At 48.2% G+C, this 17,505-nt stretch overlaps 2 protein-coding genes across 4 annotated transcripts in view; one reads left to right on the top strand and one right to left on the bottom strand.

Moving 5' to 3' along the window:
* Positions 1-9,475: 9,475 nt before the first annotated feature.
* Positions 9,476-10,718, top strand: RNF223 (ring finger protein 223; the record flags this gene model as incomplete). Its single annotated transcript, XM_080630990.1, has 2 exons — positions 9,476-9,527; positions 9,871-10,718. The coding sequence occupies 2 exons, from the start codon at positions 9,476-9,478 to the stop codon at positions 10,716-10,718; spliced, it is 900 nt and encodes a 299-aa protein (XP_080487116.1).
* A 2,030-nt stretch (positions 10,719-12,748) lies between these two features.
* Positions 12,749-17,505, bottom strand: part of LOC308228189 (tyrosine-protein phosphatase non-receptor type 11-like) — a 30,054-nt gene continuing 25,297 nt past the window's right edge. The window contains exons 11-16 of one of the 3 annotated variants that reach the window (XM_080631359.1): positions 17,202-17,356; positions 16,927-16,994; positions 15,980-16,131; positions 15,678-15,778; positions 14,490-14,608; positions 12,749-14,143 (exon numbers count right to left, since the gene is read on the bottom strand). In XM_080631359.1, the coding sequence (XP_080487485.1) occupies positions 14,524-14,608; positions 15,678-15,778; positions 15,980-16,131; positions 16,927-16,994; positions 17,202-17,356 (561 nt within the window). In that variant the 3' untranslated portion in view covers positions 12,749-14,143; positions 14,490-14,523. Of the gene's footprint in view, positions 14,144-14,489; positions 14,609-15,676; positions 15,779-15,979; positions 16,132-16,922; positions 16,995-17,201; positions 17,357-17,505 lie in introns of those variants that run through there. The other 2 variants (XM_080631360.1, XM_080631361.1) reach the window with 2 other exon arrangements.

The raw sequence follows: 17,505 nt of genomic DNA, 5'->3' as shown, positions 1-17,505 counted from the left end.
TAGCCCAGTGTAAAACCCGCCTGTATTCATTGAGGAACTGGTGAGTTTTCCCCTCGTTTTGTTCTCTCTAGTCACACACTTAAGAAATACCAGCTTCTGTGACTCTACCAGTCCCCAGCGTGAACAGCAAGACTTGGAGCCTGGGGCAGGAGCTGCAAAGGGCTCTAGTGTCCTACTTTGCTAAAACAGCATAATAAATACGTATATAGAAATGTATTAAAAGGACATCACTCATGATTGCTCTTTCCCTTTGAATCATTAACTGGAATGATGTCTCTTGCTGGAACGCCGAGCAGGAGAGTGTCTCTCCAGCTCAGATCCAGATGTCAGTGTCTGGAGACAGAACCAGACCCATGGATGAAGTTATAAATTAAACTTTTATGAAGGCACCAAGAACATCCTTATGTTCTTTTTATATCCCCATGTAAGGGTAATTGTGATAAATTATCTGAGGCACTAGAAGGACATTTTACCCTTTTTGCCAATACTGGTTGCTTTTCACTTTGCCTTACCTCACTGGAACTCAGTTTCCATCTCTGCATCTACTAATGTATTTACATGTTCATATGAGGATATGCTTTCCATTCTTGCCTTACCACATTCTTTAGGATTGAAGGATAAATCGCTCTCTTCAGTATAGACCACTCACTAAGATATCTTTCATCCTGTACTTCTAGCCAGGCTCACATCTGGGATATTATCCTATATGCCTTAAGCAGCTGAATGATTAACTGTGTATACTAATAACACAACTTAATGTCCAACTGCAGCTAGAATTACAAGAACTGAACCTATTATGGCCATAACTGAAGTGTCACACTTGACAAAGCATTCGACCACTGCATGGAGGAAAACAGCTCTATCAATACTTCAGAAACTCAAGGAATGCAAAGCAAGTATAGACACCATATATAAAAGAGGGATGGAAAGTGATCAGGGTTTTAAAAAGACAAGCTATGATGGCATGTCCTGATGGATGGCACATCCATGGTAGAGGGTAAAGAAGGATTAATTTCTCTCTGGGGCTTTAAAGAAAGAGAGAAAAGAAAGGAAAAGGATAAGAAACACTTGCCCACTGCACAGTTTTAGGACTATAATATGGCTCAGGGATAATTAAGCTTCCAGGATGGGAAAGGGAAGGAGACAGTAGGTGGAGTCCTGTGCTTGCTCAGTGCAGGAGAAACGCAGTTCCACTAAGCCCAAAGTGTGCTGGTGTCCTTCCTGCAGCTGGGACTTACAGAGGTTCCCATGTCCACCACTCCACTTGCTTTGCTGAGCTTTATGGAGAAGTGTCTTCACTGGTTTCCCAGTCCCACAGCCCAGATTTCATAGGGGCTGTGGGATTCCATCTGTGGGCATAAGAGAAGGAAGACTGTTCATCCTTGGGGATGGGGAGCACGTGATGAACGTGACAGAGGAATAGAGAGCTCATGGTCACGCTTGTTCTTCGGGATCACTGAGGTGTGTCAATCATCTGATCCTTCTCAAGCTGGTGGAGAACTTGGCCAGGAGAGGGCGGGTGGCCTGTTGCATAAGGAAGAGTCTCAGCAGAGGAGATACAAGTTGTCCCTGCAGCCATTCACTCCTCAGCTCTGACATCACAGGCCGTTTCCCAAGCTCATCACATCACCACGGCAGGCCGGGAAGTGAGTAACACCGCCGGAACATGACCTGTGTGGGACAGTCATGACAGCAATTAGCAATGTGTTGGGGAGAGCTTCTTAACACTGCCCTTTGCCTTGCTTCTATTGCCATCTCCTCTAGCCCTGCTGACAGCCTTCCCCATCAGCAATGTGCTATGACTGCAGCTGCCTCTGGAAAACATATTCTAGTGCTGGCAATAAGCTACCTGTGATCCATGGGAAGAGCACCCCGTTTGTGTTTCGGAAGAGCAATCACTTTGGTTCCCATGCACTTTGGATGGAACTACATCTCAATTCTAGCTGCACTTGAGCAACTCACAGCATCAAATGGAGCTGGTGAGGCAGCTCTAATGCCCCTTCGACCAAACCCACCCCTTTTACAGGCCACATTGTGGTTGTCATCTTAAAGAACTGCCACACTCACAGAATACTTCCAATGACTTTATTTCTGGTGGGATTTACTCTTCCTTTGAGCTGCTGTTTATGACTGTTGATCTCAAACTTTCCTTGCAAGCCATCATAGAAGCAACATAAACATCTGGAAAGCCAACAGGTTTTCTTAGGCATGGTTTCAGGGATCACCAGTGATTTCTAGACCACAGCTCAGCCATTGGTACAAGTCATTCCATCAGAAACAAAGGGCTAGAAAAAGAAACCTGACCTTATGTCGGGGGAATGGATGCTATTCTTGCTATTTGAGAAGCTAGCCACGAGTGCCTGAATCACACAGCCTCAAGCCACTGCAGAGTAATAGTCACGAGTGACAGACTATCAGGAAAATTGCTATGTTGCTGCTGTACTTTGTAATGATTATCTAATCGTGGTGCTTTCAGGTGACTACAGGAAACGAAGAACAGTGCAAAGTTAGGTGCCAGGTGGATCCAGTGTTTGAATAAGATTAAACTACAGAGGCAGATGGTTCCAGAAGGTGGGCTTGGCCTGGGTGGTAAAGATGGGCATCACTTAGAGGATGGGAGATATCTGAGGGCCACAGTCTGTGGCTCTATTTAAGAGGAACAGTTTTATCTATACCTATATCAAGCTACCTTAGTGGATGTTTATCAGTAGTGCACAACCCTGATGGTGTTTCCCACTCCACCTCCTATTTAAAGACTTACCCCTCTGCTCTGGCAAGCCACTCTGCTGTGCAAAGGGACACAACTTGTCCCAGCACTGCTGCTTGCACAGAGGTCACAACAGCCTTTCTCAATGCTGTCTGGCCTTCCCATGCCCCACAGAACTTCCCTGGCTGTAAAATGAGATAACATCCTCAATCAATGTAGTTACTGGAAGGCGCAGCTCTCTGTGTCTGTGAAGTGTCTGATAGAAACAGTTAGAGAAGGATAAAACATAATTATATCAAAATTACCCCACAGGGAGCTCCCATCTGCCTTATCTGGTGACTCACCAGGCTCTTTCCTGACAGAGCAGAATACATGCATTGGAATTTCAATAGCCAGGTCTAGCCGTAGGTGCAAACTACTGCAAGGATGATAAGGCTTCACAGCCAGCACCCGGTTAGGCAGCTGGCTGCACGTGAAGCCCAGCCAAACAAAAGAGCTCCATGAGTTAGCATGGGAAACATCACTTAATGGTGCTGGTTACCACCCTGGAGCATTAATTGAGTAGAGTATGAGGCCTTCTGACTCTCAGGAGCACTGTGAGATCCCAAAGTGATGCTAAGGTTGAGGCCAGAGGACTGTTCGGCAGGAAAACTCAGGCAGTGCTTGGATCTCACCACTAAGCCTGCATCTGATTAACAGGTGATAACAGTGGAAGGTGGAAAGCTCAGCTACTGAGCTGCACCCATGTCAGAAGTCACAGGAGCTGGGGACTTCTTAGTGCAGGTGTATTTCAACTGGGAGCATGGATGTGAGAGCTAACAGACAACATACTCTAAGCAGTATCCTCCTGCTGTAAGCATTTAACCCTACAGACACTTCTGTTCCACGTTGCACAAGGGTGTTTGCTTTAGACAGGCTTGTTCTCACCCAGTTAAAACCAGCACATCTGTCCTAAGCAATACCCTTATCTTTTCCTTTTGAAAATGCAGCTCCAAGGACCAAGTAGATGTGTCTTTTATAGGCAGGAATAACACTAACATAGGTTGGAGCTTTGTCCTACAAAGGCTGAGTCCAAAGCAGTATGACCCTTGACACTTTCATGCTTCTATAGCAACTGCTCCCCTGGGTTTCTCCCAGCACAAAAGCCCTTCCAGGCTTTATCCATGGCCTCAGGATGTGTCCCAACAAATCAGAGCTACAAACAACACCCAAAACATGGTCAGAAAGGTAAGCACTCCCAGATGTGGGAGTACGTAGGAATGAGAGACTAGCTAGCCTTGGATGAAGGGAGAAAGAGATCAGAGGAAGCTTGATGCTCATTGCTTGGTGTTTTTCCTTTCCACCCACCTTTATTTGGTGGCTTTATCTACTGAGATGAAGTACACAGAGAGTGAAAAGGGTTATACACTTGGGCAGTGGTGGAGGTAAACACAAGCAAAGGAACAGCCTGAAGCTTTAATCAGCAGTCTGTTTGTCCTACTCTGCAGTATACTTTGCTTCTTGTTACACTCAAAGTTCGTAGTTGCTGTTAGGAAATAATCTTGTTCACTATAAACCTCCCTAAATGCCCTCTGAAAAGAATACATACCCTTGAGAAGACCACATCACTTCTCCAGCAGTCCTGAATGAGATGGCAGTGGTTGCTGAGAGTGGTGAAACAAGGAGAGGGGATGGTGGGAAGGGTTTGGGAGTTGAAAGTCAATGTTTCAATCACAGTTATTCACTGCAGGTGGGATCCTCCGTCAGATCACTGGCTGGAGCCACTGTAACCAGCCCTAAATATCCCAGTTTCCCATCTAAATACGCCATCCAGATAGAGACTATGTCCAAAAAGGAAGGTTTATGATTAATTTTCTTAATTTTCTTTATTTAATTGTTTTTTCTATTTAGGAAATGAGCCATAGAAATCCAGGGAAATTATTTTGCTCCAGGTCACGGCACTTATACCAGAGATCTGCCTCTCCTACATCTCATCCCAGTGTTCCATCCTGTTGGCTCCTGCATGGCTTAGGAAAAATCAATTTAAACAAGTGTTTTCAGCCTGTTGTTTGCATACCCCTGTGCCTGTACCCAGAGAATACCTTTGAGAAGCACCTGAGATGTGTAATGCAAATGCAAGGAAATTAATGAACTGTTTCTACTTAGTACCACTATCCCTTTAAGTACAAACATGAAGGCATGTGCTCCCACAACTGATGGCTCCCAATCCTCTGGATCCACCCAGGACCAGCTGCAGCTCCGGACATGCTCACTCTATTCTTCCAAGCCGAAGATAAAAATACCAGCAAGCCTCCCACTCACTTTTGGAAGCCAAACCCTCCTCGTCATCCCAGTATGGAGCTGGTCTCGGCACGCTCGGTGCCTTGCACACCCACTGTGTCCTTGCAAAGGGAGGAATGTGCGGCTATGCGTGGGGCGGCCCAGTTTGCCCCAGGCTCTCACCTTCTGGGTTAGACTCAACCCATTCCATGGTGAAGCTGATGGGAAACCAGCCTCTGAAATGCTGAAATAGCAGTGGCCTGCTGACAGCCCGGTCTTGTCGGTGGGTAAAGGGCTTAAAATGTGCCTATGTCTGTCTTTAGAGCATGACCATAAAGTGAATCACTGATCTTCACTACCAGGGCAGAGGATCTCAGCTAGACCCAAAACAAGGACTTTTGTTCCTCACTGTGTTACTCAATGTAACATAGAATCATAGGATAGTTAGGGTTGGAAAGGACCTTAAGATCATCTAGTTTCAACCCCCCCCGCCATGGATCATAGATTAGTTTGGGCTGGAAAGGAACTTGAAAGGTCGTCTGGTCCAATCTCCTGATATGTTACTGAAATGCTGTTAATTTTGAGCCCAGTTTACCAAAGTAAGTGACTAAGTGAGCAAGCCTTCTAAAACCGATTTACAGCCATCAGACATCCTGCTCTGTCAGCTCTAGGCAGCGTTTGCTTCCCAGCCTCACTCATCCCTCAACAGCAACATAAATAGATGGGGAGTACAGCGTGCTGGCATTGTGTGCTCAGTCTAGTGTGCGCGTTGTTATTCCTATGCTATATGTGCACTCTGATGAGGGAACTGTACCATTGGGATGCAGATCTGGGAAAGTTTGGACTTAACTTGCATTCTCCATTGAGGAGTTTGTCTTCTAGAGTCACCCATGGAGCTCAGTGTGGAGGAGCAATGCTTTAGACCAGGTCCTCCGAGCTGCGGATGAGTCATGGAACTTCACTTTTAACCTTAAAACTGATTTAAAACTCTGGTAATTTCAACATCCTGGAAAATCCCTTTCTGGCTTTCAGCTCACTAGAACTGAACAGTGGGACCTGAAGCAGAGGAATGTGGAAGCCAAAGTGAGTTATATCCAACTGCCATGAAAGTCCATGGGATTTAAGATACTTCTTTGTCCAAAGTAGTATTTGCAAATATATGAACTAGGCTAAATTCTGAGTGTTCATTATTAGCCCCTCAGCACACACACTCTTGTTTCCTTATCTGCACTTGAGTGTGCATCTCTTGGTTCTCTTTCCTGGCTCATGGACTGATGTCCTCTGAACCGCAAAAGATTTGCAGGTCAAATAATATTCCTTTATGTCAGTTACTACCAAAAGCTGGAAAGAATGGCATTCCTTCCCCTCCATACACTGTATAGCAGCTTGAAGCGGATAGATGACTGTATAGAGTGATACAGCCGCCTGGCTTTCAGATTTACACTGGGTTTTATACTGCTCTAGTGGAAGGTGTCCCTGCTTGGAACTGGATGAGCTTTAAGGTCCCTTCTAACACAAACCATTCTGGTCCTGTGACTCTATTGCAACAATATCTTCCTCCTCAACCAATGACAAGGAATTTGAGTGTCAGAATCCTGTAAATCTGAGGCACTTTCAGACGATTTTTCCTTAATGAAGCAATAGGAGAACAACAATCACTGTTTTTAGGTGGTCCTGAAACTTGCAGCCCTGTGAAAACACCTGCCCAAACCAGACCAGATTACAAAGAGCGATTAAGAAACCTCAAAGCTGGCTGAAGAATTGCAAGGATTTGAAAGCAAAAGGCCTTCCCCAAGCGGAGAAGATGAAGAAGTAAACATTTCCCACATCTCTTCCTCGCAGCGCTGCCCCTTATCAGGAGCATTCCAGCCTGCCTTGTTTGTCACAGGAACCGGCTGGAGCGGGAGCGTGCTCGCAGCCAGTGGAGTGATTCAGTGGTGATGGGGAAAGGCAGGTGGAGCAGGTAAGTCACCTCTGGACAGGAAGGTATAAAAGATACCTGAATTAGAGCGGCAGGGCCACTTGTACACAGACCTACCGTGCTGGAAACAACTCAGGAAGCTGGGAAACCAGAAGGCAACTTAGAATACAAGACACTAAGCCTATCCTCTGGAGAGAAGACTCTTCAGGGGTAGGAATCAAGAGCCTGGAACATGCTTTTCTCCTCCTAAGCATCACTTTGAACAGGTATTTATAGACTTTAATCTATACACCTCTTAACTCACTGTGTAGTCGGTGCCTCTGACTTATACCATTAGAGAATCATATTACCTGGCCACTATCATAACTGCGTGTTCTCCTTTGTCGGGCTTTATGGTGTGGAAAGAGGTTTCCTAGAAGTTGCTGGGAAGTAAAAAGGAATCATAGAAGTTCATAGAATCATTTAAGAATCACACTTAGTTTTAAATCTGGTTGTTATGGCTCTCACCTGGATGGTTTAGTTATTTACTGATGTTCCCAAGGGTTTTGGAAAGCCCAGGGAAAAGCTGGGAAAGTGAAGTGAATTGGTGCAGGGCTAAGGAATTGCAGTGTGACCAGGGAGGTCTGAACAACTGAAGATACTATTCTGTATGTAAAAAATACATAAGTAATGTGATTGTGTAGTGCAAAAAACCCCAAACCAACAGGAAAACAATCAAAACCCCAAATCCTAACTAATTCTATTGAGATTCCACACTGAATGTCTTCATTGCTTTATTCCCTAATAATAAACACATAATAATGTGGATTTCCCATCCCTGGCAGTGTTCAAGGCCGGGTTGGATGGGGCTTGGAGCAATTTGCTCTAGTGGAAGCGGGTTGAAAGTAGAGGAGCTTTAAGGTCCTTTCCAACCCAAACCAGTCTGTGCTTGGGACCCTCCAGCTTTAGCAGGCCTTGGCTCTATACTCTTCATATCTTCCCAGTTTAAGTCTACCTGCAGCATCTCTGATCGAGGAGCCCCATAGCACCAAGATATTGGTAAAAATAAGTAGGCTCTAAATTTATTAGAACTAAAAAGCATCTATAGTGTCACGATCACCTTTAACAGAAGGAAATTGTGAACAAAATATCTCCGTTTCAAAGCAAATATTGTGAGCAAACTTCCTCAAGCTTTACTGTCACGATAAGGCTGTTGCTACAGCTGTCAGATTACAACCCAGTAAAACCCCCAACAGAGCAGCTTTATCAGATAGGTTATGAATTTACAGTTTCATAAGCAAAGGCTCTCTCTGAGGTTGCCTTCTGCCACTGGTGGTGCTGCTTATTTTGCACAAGCACTGCAAGCTGAGGCACTGCAAAGAACTGGGTGTAGGGGATGGAGTTCTGCAAACCAGAAGATTCAGTAGGGAAAAAACACCCACAAAACTCAGGGGTTTCCCTTATTTCTGTGCTAACTTGGATTTGGAATTCATCAGCATCTGCCAGATAGTGCTAAAACATGCACAGTGATCTTTAGTCAGAGAAAAACTGCATTAAAGGAACATTACAGCACACTAAAGGGTGCATCTGTAAGTGGGAATGTAACTTGAGGCTTCCTAAGAATGGCTGCATTTAGATTAAGAGAAGAAGGAAGGTTCAGCTCTGGGTGTGAGCTGTGATGGGAGAATACATCATTCCTAAATAATGGAGACTTTTTTGTGCATCACAAGGAATACCCAGCCTTTCTGATACCTTAAATTAGCCTTTAATGCAGGGATGTGGAGTCTCTAGCCCATACTGGTGAGCCACTGCCGGATAATGGAGCCCTATAATTACAGCTGCAATCGGAACCTTTTGGGCTTGTCATGGCTTAAATCTCCCAAGAGGAAGAATCAAGCCCAGCCAGTTCAGTGATGCAGCCAACAGGAATGCTCCCCAGGCACACAGCATCGGGCTGGGAACTTCCTCCAGCCAAACACTTGTCAGGTAGCAGTGCTCAGTAGCAGAGAAGTCACATATCTGAGTCCCAGAATGCCTGCAGAGCTGCATGTCTACCTTAGGATGACTTGAACTGCTGTATCAGCTACCCTATCCTGCTTGCAGTGCCATGACAATGCAGAGTGCACGTGGCAGCTCCCAAGGGCTGTGCTGGCGCTGCCCAGGGGCTGAGCACAGGGAAGAGCTGTGTTTCCTGAGGGAAACCAGAGCAACAAGGAAATAGTGGAGAATTCCCCTTATTCCCGCACCAAGGCCATTGCTTTTCTTGCTGTGTCATGGTGACAAGTATTGATGCCCTTTGCGCTGCTTGTGGCCGAGGATGCACTAAGCTGTGTCCTCCCTTCCCTTGCGTTCTCCTGTGAGATGAGGGAGCTCAATCCCACTATGGATACACAAAGCCAGGCAGCATCACAGCGGTGCCTCACCTCCTAGAACCATGCTCCAAGGGCACAACCTCTATGAGCACACCAGAGAGAAGAGGTTCACCCCCCTTGTTACCTCCACAACTGAATAGTGTTATCTGTCTCTTAGGCTTTGCCCATGCTGCCACCATAATATCTGAGTGCCTCCCAGCCTAATAGGCTGCCATAGCGAGGTCCCTACTTGACCTCATGGAGTCTTCTGCTCTCCTCCCTGCGCAGGTATCGGGGAGCACCAGCCGGGGTAGGTTCTTGTTGTGTTTTTATCTGCCCAGAGGGAGGCATGGACGGGGAAAGGCTGCACCCATATTCTCATGCCATGGTGGTTCTGGTGGAAAGGCTTTGGCTGGATGGTGGAGCTCTGCTGGTTGCTTGCTTCTGTGCAGGATGTTTAACTTCACCTTCGGTAACAGCTTCGACCAGGCTACCTGTGTCATTCTCACCTCTAGAAGGGATCTGTTCCAGGCTCAGGATGCATTGGAAGTCACGAACTTGCTCTTGGTTTCTTTGAAGGGGTTAAACGCAGGTGTGGTGATGGGTGTCTTCACATTGGTTAAAATGGAGGCTGTGGTTTTCTTCTCTCCTAGAGTCTCCCAGGGCTCTCTTTATTTCCCCGGGCACTATCATGTCGTGCTTCACACACCTATGGCATTCCAACACTGCGGAGTCTCCCACCAGCCCGGTCCCTGCCTCTCCAAATGAGATCCCCATCCCCATCAGCCCCATTGTTGTCACCTCCCCAGGAGATGGCAAGAGGAAGGCGAGATCCCCCACTGACAAGCCTGGCTCTCCGAACCCAACATCTCCAAAGCCAACCTCTCCTGTTGAGTGTTCCATTTGCTTCAACACCTATGACAACACCTTCAAGACACCCAAACTGCTCCAATGCTCCCACGTTTTCTGCCTGGAATGTGTGGCCCGTCTGAGCACAGGATTGCCCCCAAACCAACCAGAGGACCAGCTCCCCTGCCCCTTCTGCAGGCAGTTGACCAGCATCCCTCTGGAAGGTGCCCCAGCATTGGAAACCAGTAAGGAGCTCCTTGCCACACTGCCTCCTGAGCTCCAGCAGGAGAAGGTGCTGTGGATGGAAGGGACCAAGCTGTGCTGCCGTCAGTCATCCGACGACCCCGAGGATCCTGACTCCTGTATCTCCATTGATGTTGCCATGAGCAAGCCAGAAAGCTCAGAGGCTCCCCCAACAGGGTTAGCTGGGAGGCTGTCCCGCTGTGACATGTGTGATGACTGGAAGCGCATAGTCCTTCTCTCTGCCTTGATCATCATCCTCTTCTGCATCATTCTGTGGCCAGTCCAGTGTGCCCTGAAGACAGGGAACCTCCGGTGCTTCACAAGGACTGTTGCCATGAGCAGGCCAGAGTATCTTCCCCCTAAACACACCACGGCAGCGACACCAGTGACACAACTCCCTTTCCAGTAGCAGCAAAGCAGCTCCTCGCTCCCATCTAGCAGCACATCATGGAGGTGGGAACAGGGCTGCTGCTCCAACAGCATTCCTTGGTCCTGGAAGACCACATGGCCCACTCCCCACGCTCCTGGGTTGAACACATGCATTCACCTTCAGGAGCTCTACTGAAATACATCCCTGCCAAGCTGTCTTCAGCCCAGGAATGCTCCAAGGAGCTGCTGCAGCATCCTGCTGCCAAAATCCCCATGGAAAGCAGAGCTCTGACAGTTTCTGGGACTGTTTGCCCTGTGTGCTGTCCTGACTGGGTACCAGATGACAGTGGGTGCAATTCCTCTAACTCCCTCAGGGAATAAAGGGCTATTTCTGCAAACTGAAGGATCTACATGATTATTCCTAAGAGGAGCTGGGATTGGGAGGGTAAAGCCATGTCAAAGGCATAGAAACAGATGAAAATCATCCTCATGCCACACGCTTGAAACATTTACCTCGAGTTATTCCACGTTGGAGGTGTAAATGCTGCCTCCTGCTGACCAAACATGGATCTGCCACTGCTATCCATCACCTCTGCTGTTACCATCCCCATAAGCTTGGGAACGGAACAGAGTGCCCATTCTACTCACTTTCCCTTAAGAAGACGCTTAAAAATCACTCATTCCTACCTGGAAAGCAACTCTGAACATAGGGGGGATGTTTTTAGGCACTATACATAGCAGTATAACCCTCCCTCAAGTTAATTCATCAGCAAACTTCATTCATGCTTCTCACAGGCAAACTGCTGCCAAAATGACAGCAGCTTTACCCTCCTAATCATCAAATGTGTCAGTATTAAGACACAGGCCAGTTGCTTACACTATATTTGTATTTAATGCAGTGATCTGACAGTGATTAAAGTCTTCATGATGAAGGCAACTTACAATTATATGTTTTCTATTCCAGCACATGGACGCAAGACAGTATTGTATGCAAGTACCATACATGTATGTATTAAATTATGTTTTATACAACGCAAGGTGTCAATTTGTGGCAATTACTCCACATTTCCCTTCTTACTTGCAGTTGGAGGTGGGCACGTAGTAGTCCTGAGTGCAGCAGCCTTCCCAGATCATGGAGCTACGCAGCCTGTCTTGTGCCAGTGTTGTACAACCCAGCTTTACCCTGTAAATTCACACTTACCATCTCCATGGTGTTATCCCAGGTTCCACATCCCTCTGTGCTTACCTGGTTCGACCTGGAAGATGAGAAGCTGCAGAGACTGCTCATGTTCTGCTTCTTCCCAGCTGGGGGGAAAGATGCTTCCAGTCTCCCTTTCCTGGAAATCTAATTTGGAGCAGGAAAGGCTGAGGCAGCTCAAGTCTGTTGCTATGCGAACCCTCTGTGGGAAGCTGGATCTGCACCACCTTTGTTGTTCGCTATGATCTGTGTCTGCAGGAGCTACTCCAGGCACCCTCACAACTTGTGCCAAAGGCATTAGCCTTGACAGGGATTCTGACTTGGATCCTGCTGTCCATTGCCACTGAAAGGATGCTTCCCAGCACCAATTTATGCGTGTTCTTGGCAAAAAGGGACTCAAGGCTTAAGGCAGAGAAGGCACTTCCAGTTTCCCCAGGTGCATTTGATACCAAGCCCAGCAAACAGACAGTAAAGAGATGAAATGCTTTGTCACTACAGCTTTGTACCATTCAACTCCCAGACTGATGAGGAAAGGGAGAGGGAAATAACATCTCCAGCCTCCTAAAGTCCATTGTTGTGATGGTAAATGGGCCAGAGAGATGTTCTCACAGTACAATGTTCCTAGTAGTTTGTCACAGCGTCCTTATGGATATCCCTTTGCACTTCTCCTTCTCCCCATGTACTTGGAAAGCAAGGTTGAAGGCTTAGCTCACAGGCAGCTGAACCTCTCACTCATGCATAGTCAAAAGGAAGAGTCAAAAGAAGCGAAGTGGAAACAGGGCCCTCAACAGTAGCATTTGGTGATGGGAGACATCAGAACGCCCCACTGTCCACCCCGACCGTCAGTCGCATTCCCAAAGAAGAAAAAAGCCTCGAGAATAGTCAACATTTATTCAAAGTGCAATAAAAAGAAACAGTTCTCCTGTCCCTGTGACAAGGGAGCAGAAAGACCAGCCAGGGAATACAGCCAAGGTATGTCATTGTGCTTTGCTTCAACACTTGGAGCCGGCACTCCAGGCACTAACACCCCAACCATGCAGCAAGTCCATCCAGCTCCAGATGAGGAGGACATCAACACCAGCCCCACACGTGCTCTGGAGGTTCAGGCACCAGCACTCAGCCCCAAAGCTCTCCACAGGGTCGGACACTGATGAATCCTGCAGGAAGGGGTTCTTTGGCAGGACTATTTGCTGGCCTTAGGGCTGGAACAGCAGGAAGCACTGGCAGTCGCAAGTCAAGACTTATCAGCAAGAGCTGGAATACTCCACTCAGCAACACACTCATCTTCATGGCACTGGTCAAGTCACAAACACTCCTACAATAGCCCCACTCAGCAGACACAACACTTGCCTTGAAAGGGGCGGGGGGAAAGAGGTCATGCAGCAAGGTAATGCAGAGCTGCATCAAGCTTAGAGGGGCCCAGCTCAACAGGTTCAGCTCAGATTAGCACCCCAGGGTGTTACTCCCTAGGGGTGGCTAACAGCACAGCATGCAGCCAAAGCTGCTTCAGCACCCTTCAGCCAGGTGGGATTTTACATTCAGACCCCCCTAAGGATGGAGATGCTCACCTCTGCCTCTCAGCTCTGCTCTAAAACCCACGCGCAGAGCAGTTTGTGGGCTCTCAGGCACACACACACGTGCAACTGCTGTGCTACTACAGCAGCAGGGACTGCTCGGTGTGCTTTGGCAGGGTTGCATAGACATCTACAACTGGTACAGCCAAAAGGAAGTGTGAGAGGAAGGAGAATCCACAGAGGTGCAAATACCCACGTCTATGCAGTGCTCTCTCTGTTTCTCTCCCTTTCTCACAGGCAGCAAAGTTACCCCAGGATTTAGTCTAAGAACACTTCTAAGCTTAGAAATGATTGACCTAATGAAACCAGTACAGTGTACTAACGTTTTACTAATGCCCTAAATGGGCAACCCTGGGGAAGCTCCGAAGCAAACAGTCCTTTCCATGCCTTTGAACAATCTGTGTGTAAAACCCAAGGATCTTAAATTAAAACCCAAGTAATTAAAACTGAGCCTTGATGCCTAATGAATGTCCAGAGGCACTTCCACGTAAACCTCAACCTCCTGCTCCAGGGGAGAACAGGACAAGGTCCTTCTCATGAGTAAGTCAAGTCAAGGCATGTTTGTAGGTGCAGACTCTGCTTGCTTCTTAGTCAGCTTCTTGCTTCCTCGCTGAATCCAAGGTGCTTGGGAAGGCAAAAGAAACTGTCTGCAGTCGCAGGACTTGGAAAGGGTGGACGTAAACACTGTAAAACCTGCGTTCCAAAGGAAGGGAGAAGGGTGCGATGGGCTGTAACTGGGAGAAGAGTGCAGGGGTAGGTGACAGAGCGAGGTCTCTCCTGCTAGCACAGTCCTGTTCTGCGTGTCTGACAGCTTCCTGCATAGCAGCCCAGCAGCAGCTCTCCCCCCTCACTGCTGATGTCAATGTGCTTCCCTGCTGGGGTCTCATTACCCCATTCCCCCTGTTCTCCCGTCTGGCCACAGCCACAACTTTAGGCTCCATCCAGCTCCATCCCAGCTCAGCTGCCTTCCTCCGTGCAGGCAGAGCCACAGAGAGCTGCAGGATGTGAACACTCGGTTAAGCAGGGCAAGCATTCCTACCTGTACAGCCTCCACACAGCTCACGCCGGCTCCTCTATCGCCCCGTGTTACTCATCCCTGAAACCTTCGGGCTTTTGATGTTCAGGTTCTCATAGACGGAAGCTGACTCATCATCAACCCTGTCAAGAAACAAAGCCTTAACATCAAGAGCCTCCCTGCTCTGGAGCAGGTAATGGCCCAGCCAAGCTCCCTTTGGCCCTCCCCAACCTTGTGGATAGGATGACATCAAGCTTCCTGCTGTTTTCAATCCCTGTTTTCCTCTCCTTCCGGCTGGGACACCCCCTCTTAGGTTCAAATACAGCCTGGGGATGGAGCTTGGCACCTTCCTCTGCATCAGCCTTCCACGGATGCAGGTTCTGCTGGATCAGTGGATACAGATCCTGGTATTTCCTACTCTTACTTTCTGTACATATCCAGTCTGTCTGGATCTAAGGGAAGGAGAGGGCTGCTTTAAAGGCCAGACCCAAGTACCTCTAAAGGAGGTCTGATGCCCATAGCTGGCCTCATAGGACAGAATATGTGACATCTCTTTTGTCTTCTTCTCAGTTGGATCTTTCATTCTGCATGAGCTCAGCAACAGCTTTTCTGCCTCCACTTTAACACCCACCCCTGCTCCTGCCCAGCCATCTCTCATTTCAAAACCAACCCTGCAACTCAAAGTGCCCAAAAGCTCTGATTCTATATAGCTGACACATGTCCCTGCCCACTCTCCTTCCTCTTATGACCCCTCTCCATCACTTACTTCTGTCCCATCACTTGGGGCAAGAGGAAACCACATAATCTGGGGTATTTTTCTTTTGCTTATGTAAGGAACTCATGCTACTTAGCACATGGGTGCGAATTCACCTCCCTCTGCTCTCATCTTCCTTCCCATTCCGCTGTAAGAGATGCTCAGTGGCAGTAGCACAGCTTTCAAGCTGATTCTCCAGAGCCAAGGATACGGGGCTCTGCTCACTGAAGGCTGGGACCTGTTTCCTCCTCTCCTTTCCCAGAGCATAGCACACAAGCAAGATGCTACCACCACTGTGCGGGGATCATCTGGTTGGTTTTAACCATTCCCATAGGATGCCAGCAACTGGTTAAGTGTCAGGTATGGGAGAGACAGGCTGGCAAAGGGTAACTACTTCACTCAAGCTGTTCTTTCTACTGATCAAGTTCTTATCCTCAGCAGAGAGACGTTCAGCTTACACAGTGTGGGTCCGTGGGGAAGGGGGCTGTCCCTTGGCTCTGCCCTTTTCCATGGGAGAGTAGCCAATATTCAAGTAGTCCCGCTCTTTCCTTTTATTCCTCTGAAAGAGAAAGCAAAGGCCATAGCATCCCACTCCTAGAAGAAAGCCTTACGATATCCCATATGCCAGTAGGAAGCGGGGCTATGGGCTTATTCCCATGTCTTTAGGGCAGGATTTGGGCTCCAGAGAGAAGGTAGAAGTGATGCTTGGTGCAAGCCAAGCTCTGCCCTGGCTTTCCCAATCCAGCTGAATGGGACTTACCTGTTCTTCCTCCAACCTCTTCTGCTCAGCCTCAATGTACTGCTGCACAGCCATGTAAACAAACTTGTACTGGGCCTCTGTCTGCACCATCCCCGAGCGCTGCCTCCGCACCATCTGGATGGTTTTGGGGATGTCGATGTCGCAGTCCAGCCCTGCTCGGGAAGGAGAACGGCAGGGTCAGGGAATGGGAATTCGGTTGGAAAACCGCTTCCTTAGGGTAACTTGGAAAAGCTTTCCAGAAAATCAAAAGGATTTGGTGCATCTCGGTGCCTTCGAGATGCTTTTTACCCTTGGACTGTGGTGGCTGAGGCATAAGGCAGGGAGGACTTGCTTGGGGCAAGGGAAAGGGAAGCAGCTTCCTACAGATCCAGACTTAGCACCCTTGCATGGTTTATGAACTAGATAGAACCAGTGATGAAGGTACCATTGCTGAAGAGCATCCACCTGCCTCAAGGCTCCTGGACCACGCACAGAGAGCTCCAGAACATCTCTAGGTGTTCAGGAGAAGGTGACAGCCCTTCTACACAGAAGAGCCCAGGAGACTCATTTCTAAATGGGCTACTGGAGTTACAGCCTTACTGAGCCTCTTTGCCCTTAGTAAAGGGGGTGGTTCAAGAGACCCTGAAATCCTGGCCCCATTGATGCCAATGGGAAGACTCTCCTGCGTGTGTTGCTGAAAGCTACCCCTGCTACAGTGCTGTCCATGTGCACACCCATTTGGAGAGGGTTTCTGTTTCATTATGACAGAGCTCCATTTCCCCTCCTATAGAGAAACAGGGAGATGGGCATCATACCAAAGCCCTTCTCACCCTGCATTCAGGCTAAGCCTATGCCCACTGTCTCCCAGACAAGTCAAACCCACTGCTTGGAGATCCTGTATGCACAAGAGCAGGGTTACCCCATAACCAGTCAGAGAAAGCCATGAGATAGCCATAAGGAAGACATACCTTGCCTGTGAATAATATCCACCAGTATATCTATCACTATGATGGTGCCCGTGCGTCCTATTCCAGCACTGGAGAGGGAGAAGAATAAAATCAATGGAAGGTATCCCTGCCTTTGGGAGGGGGGTGGAACTAGATGAGCTTTAAGGTCCCTTCCAACCCAACCCATTCCATGATTCTATGATAAGCCCAGCAAAAGGCTGACCCTTAGAAGAGGAGGCAGGTGTTTATCGCCCATCCCCACTGCAGTGCCCCACTGCCAGCCCCCTGGTCCATACCTGCAGTGCACTATGATCGGCCCCGTGTCCGGAATGCTTCGCTGTGCCCGATTCACTTGGTCCAGAAAGCTCAGAACCCCTCCAGGCTCATTGGGCACCCCATGGTCTGGCCAGCTGAAGTACTGATAGTGCTTCACCAGCCTCGGGCGCTCATCCTGCGGGGCACACACAGCCACCACGTCCATAAACCCTCCTATTACGTTTCTCCATCCTTTCTCTTTATCAAAGCCGGGCAGTGTGGCCCGGCAATGGGACCATTATAAACACCCAGCAAGCAAACAGCAGAGCCCCATCTCCCGCCCCA

The sequence above is a fragment of the Psittacula echo genome, assembly GCF_963264785.1.
Source record: "Psittacula echo genome assembly, chromosome: 17".
Classification (NCBI taxonomy): Eukaryota; Metazoa; Chordata; class Aves; order Psittaciformes; family Psittacidae; genus Psittacula; species Psittacula echo.
The sequence above is the reverse complement of the archived record's forward strand: the minus strand, read 5'-3'. Positions and strand labels throughout refer to the sequence as shown.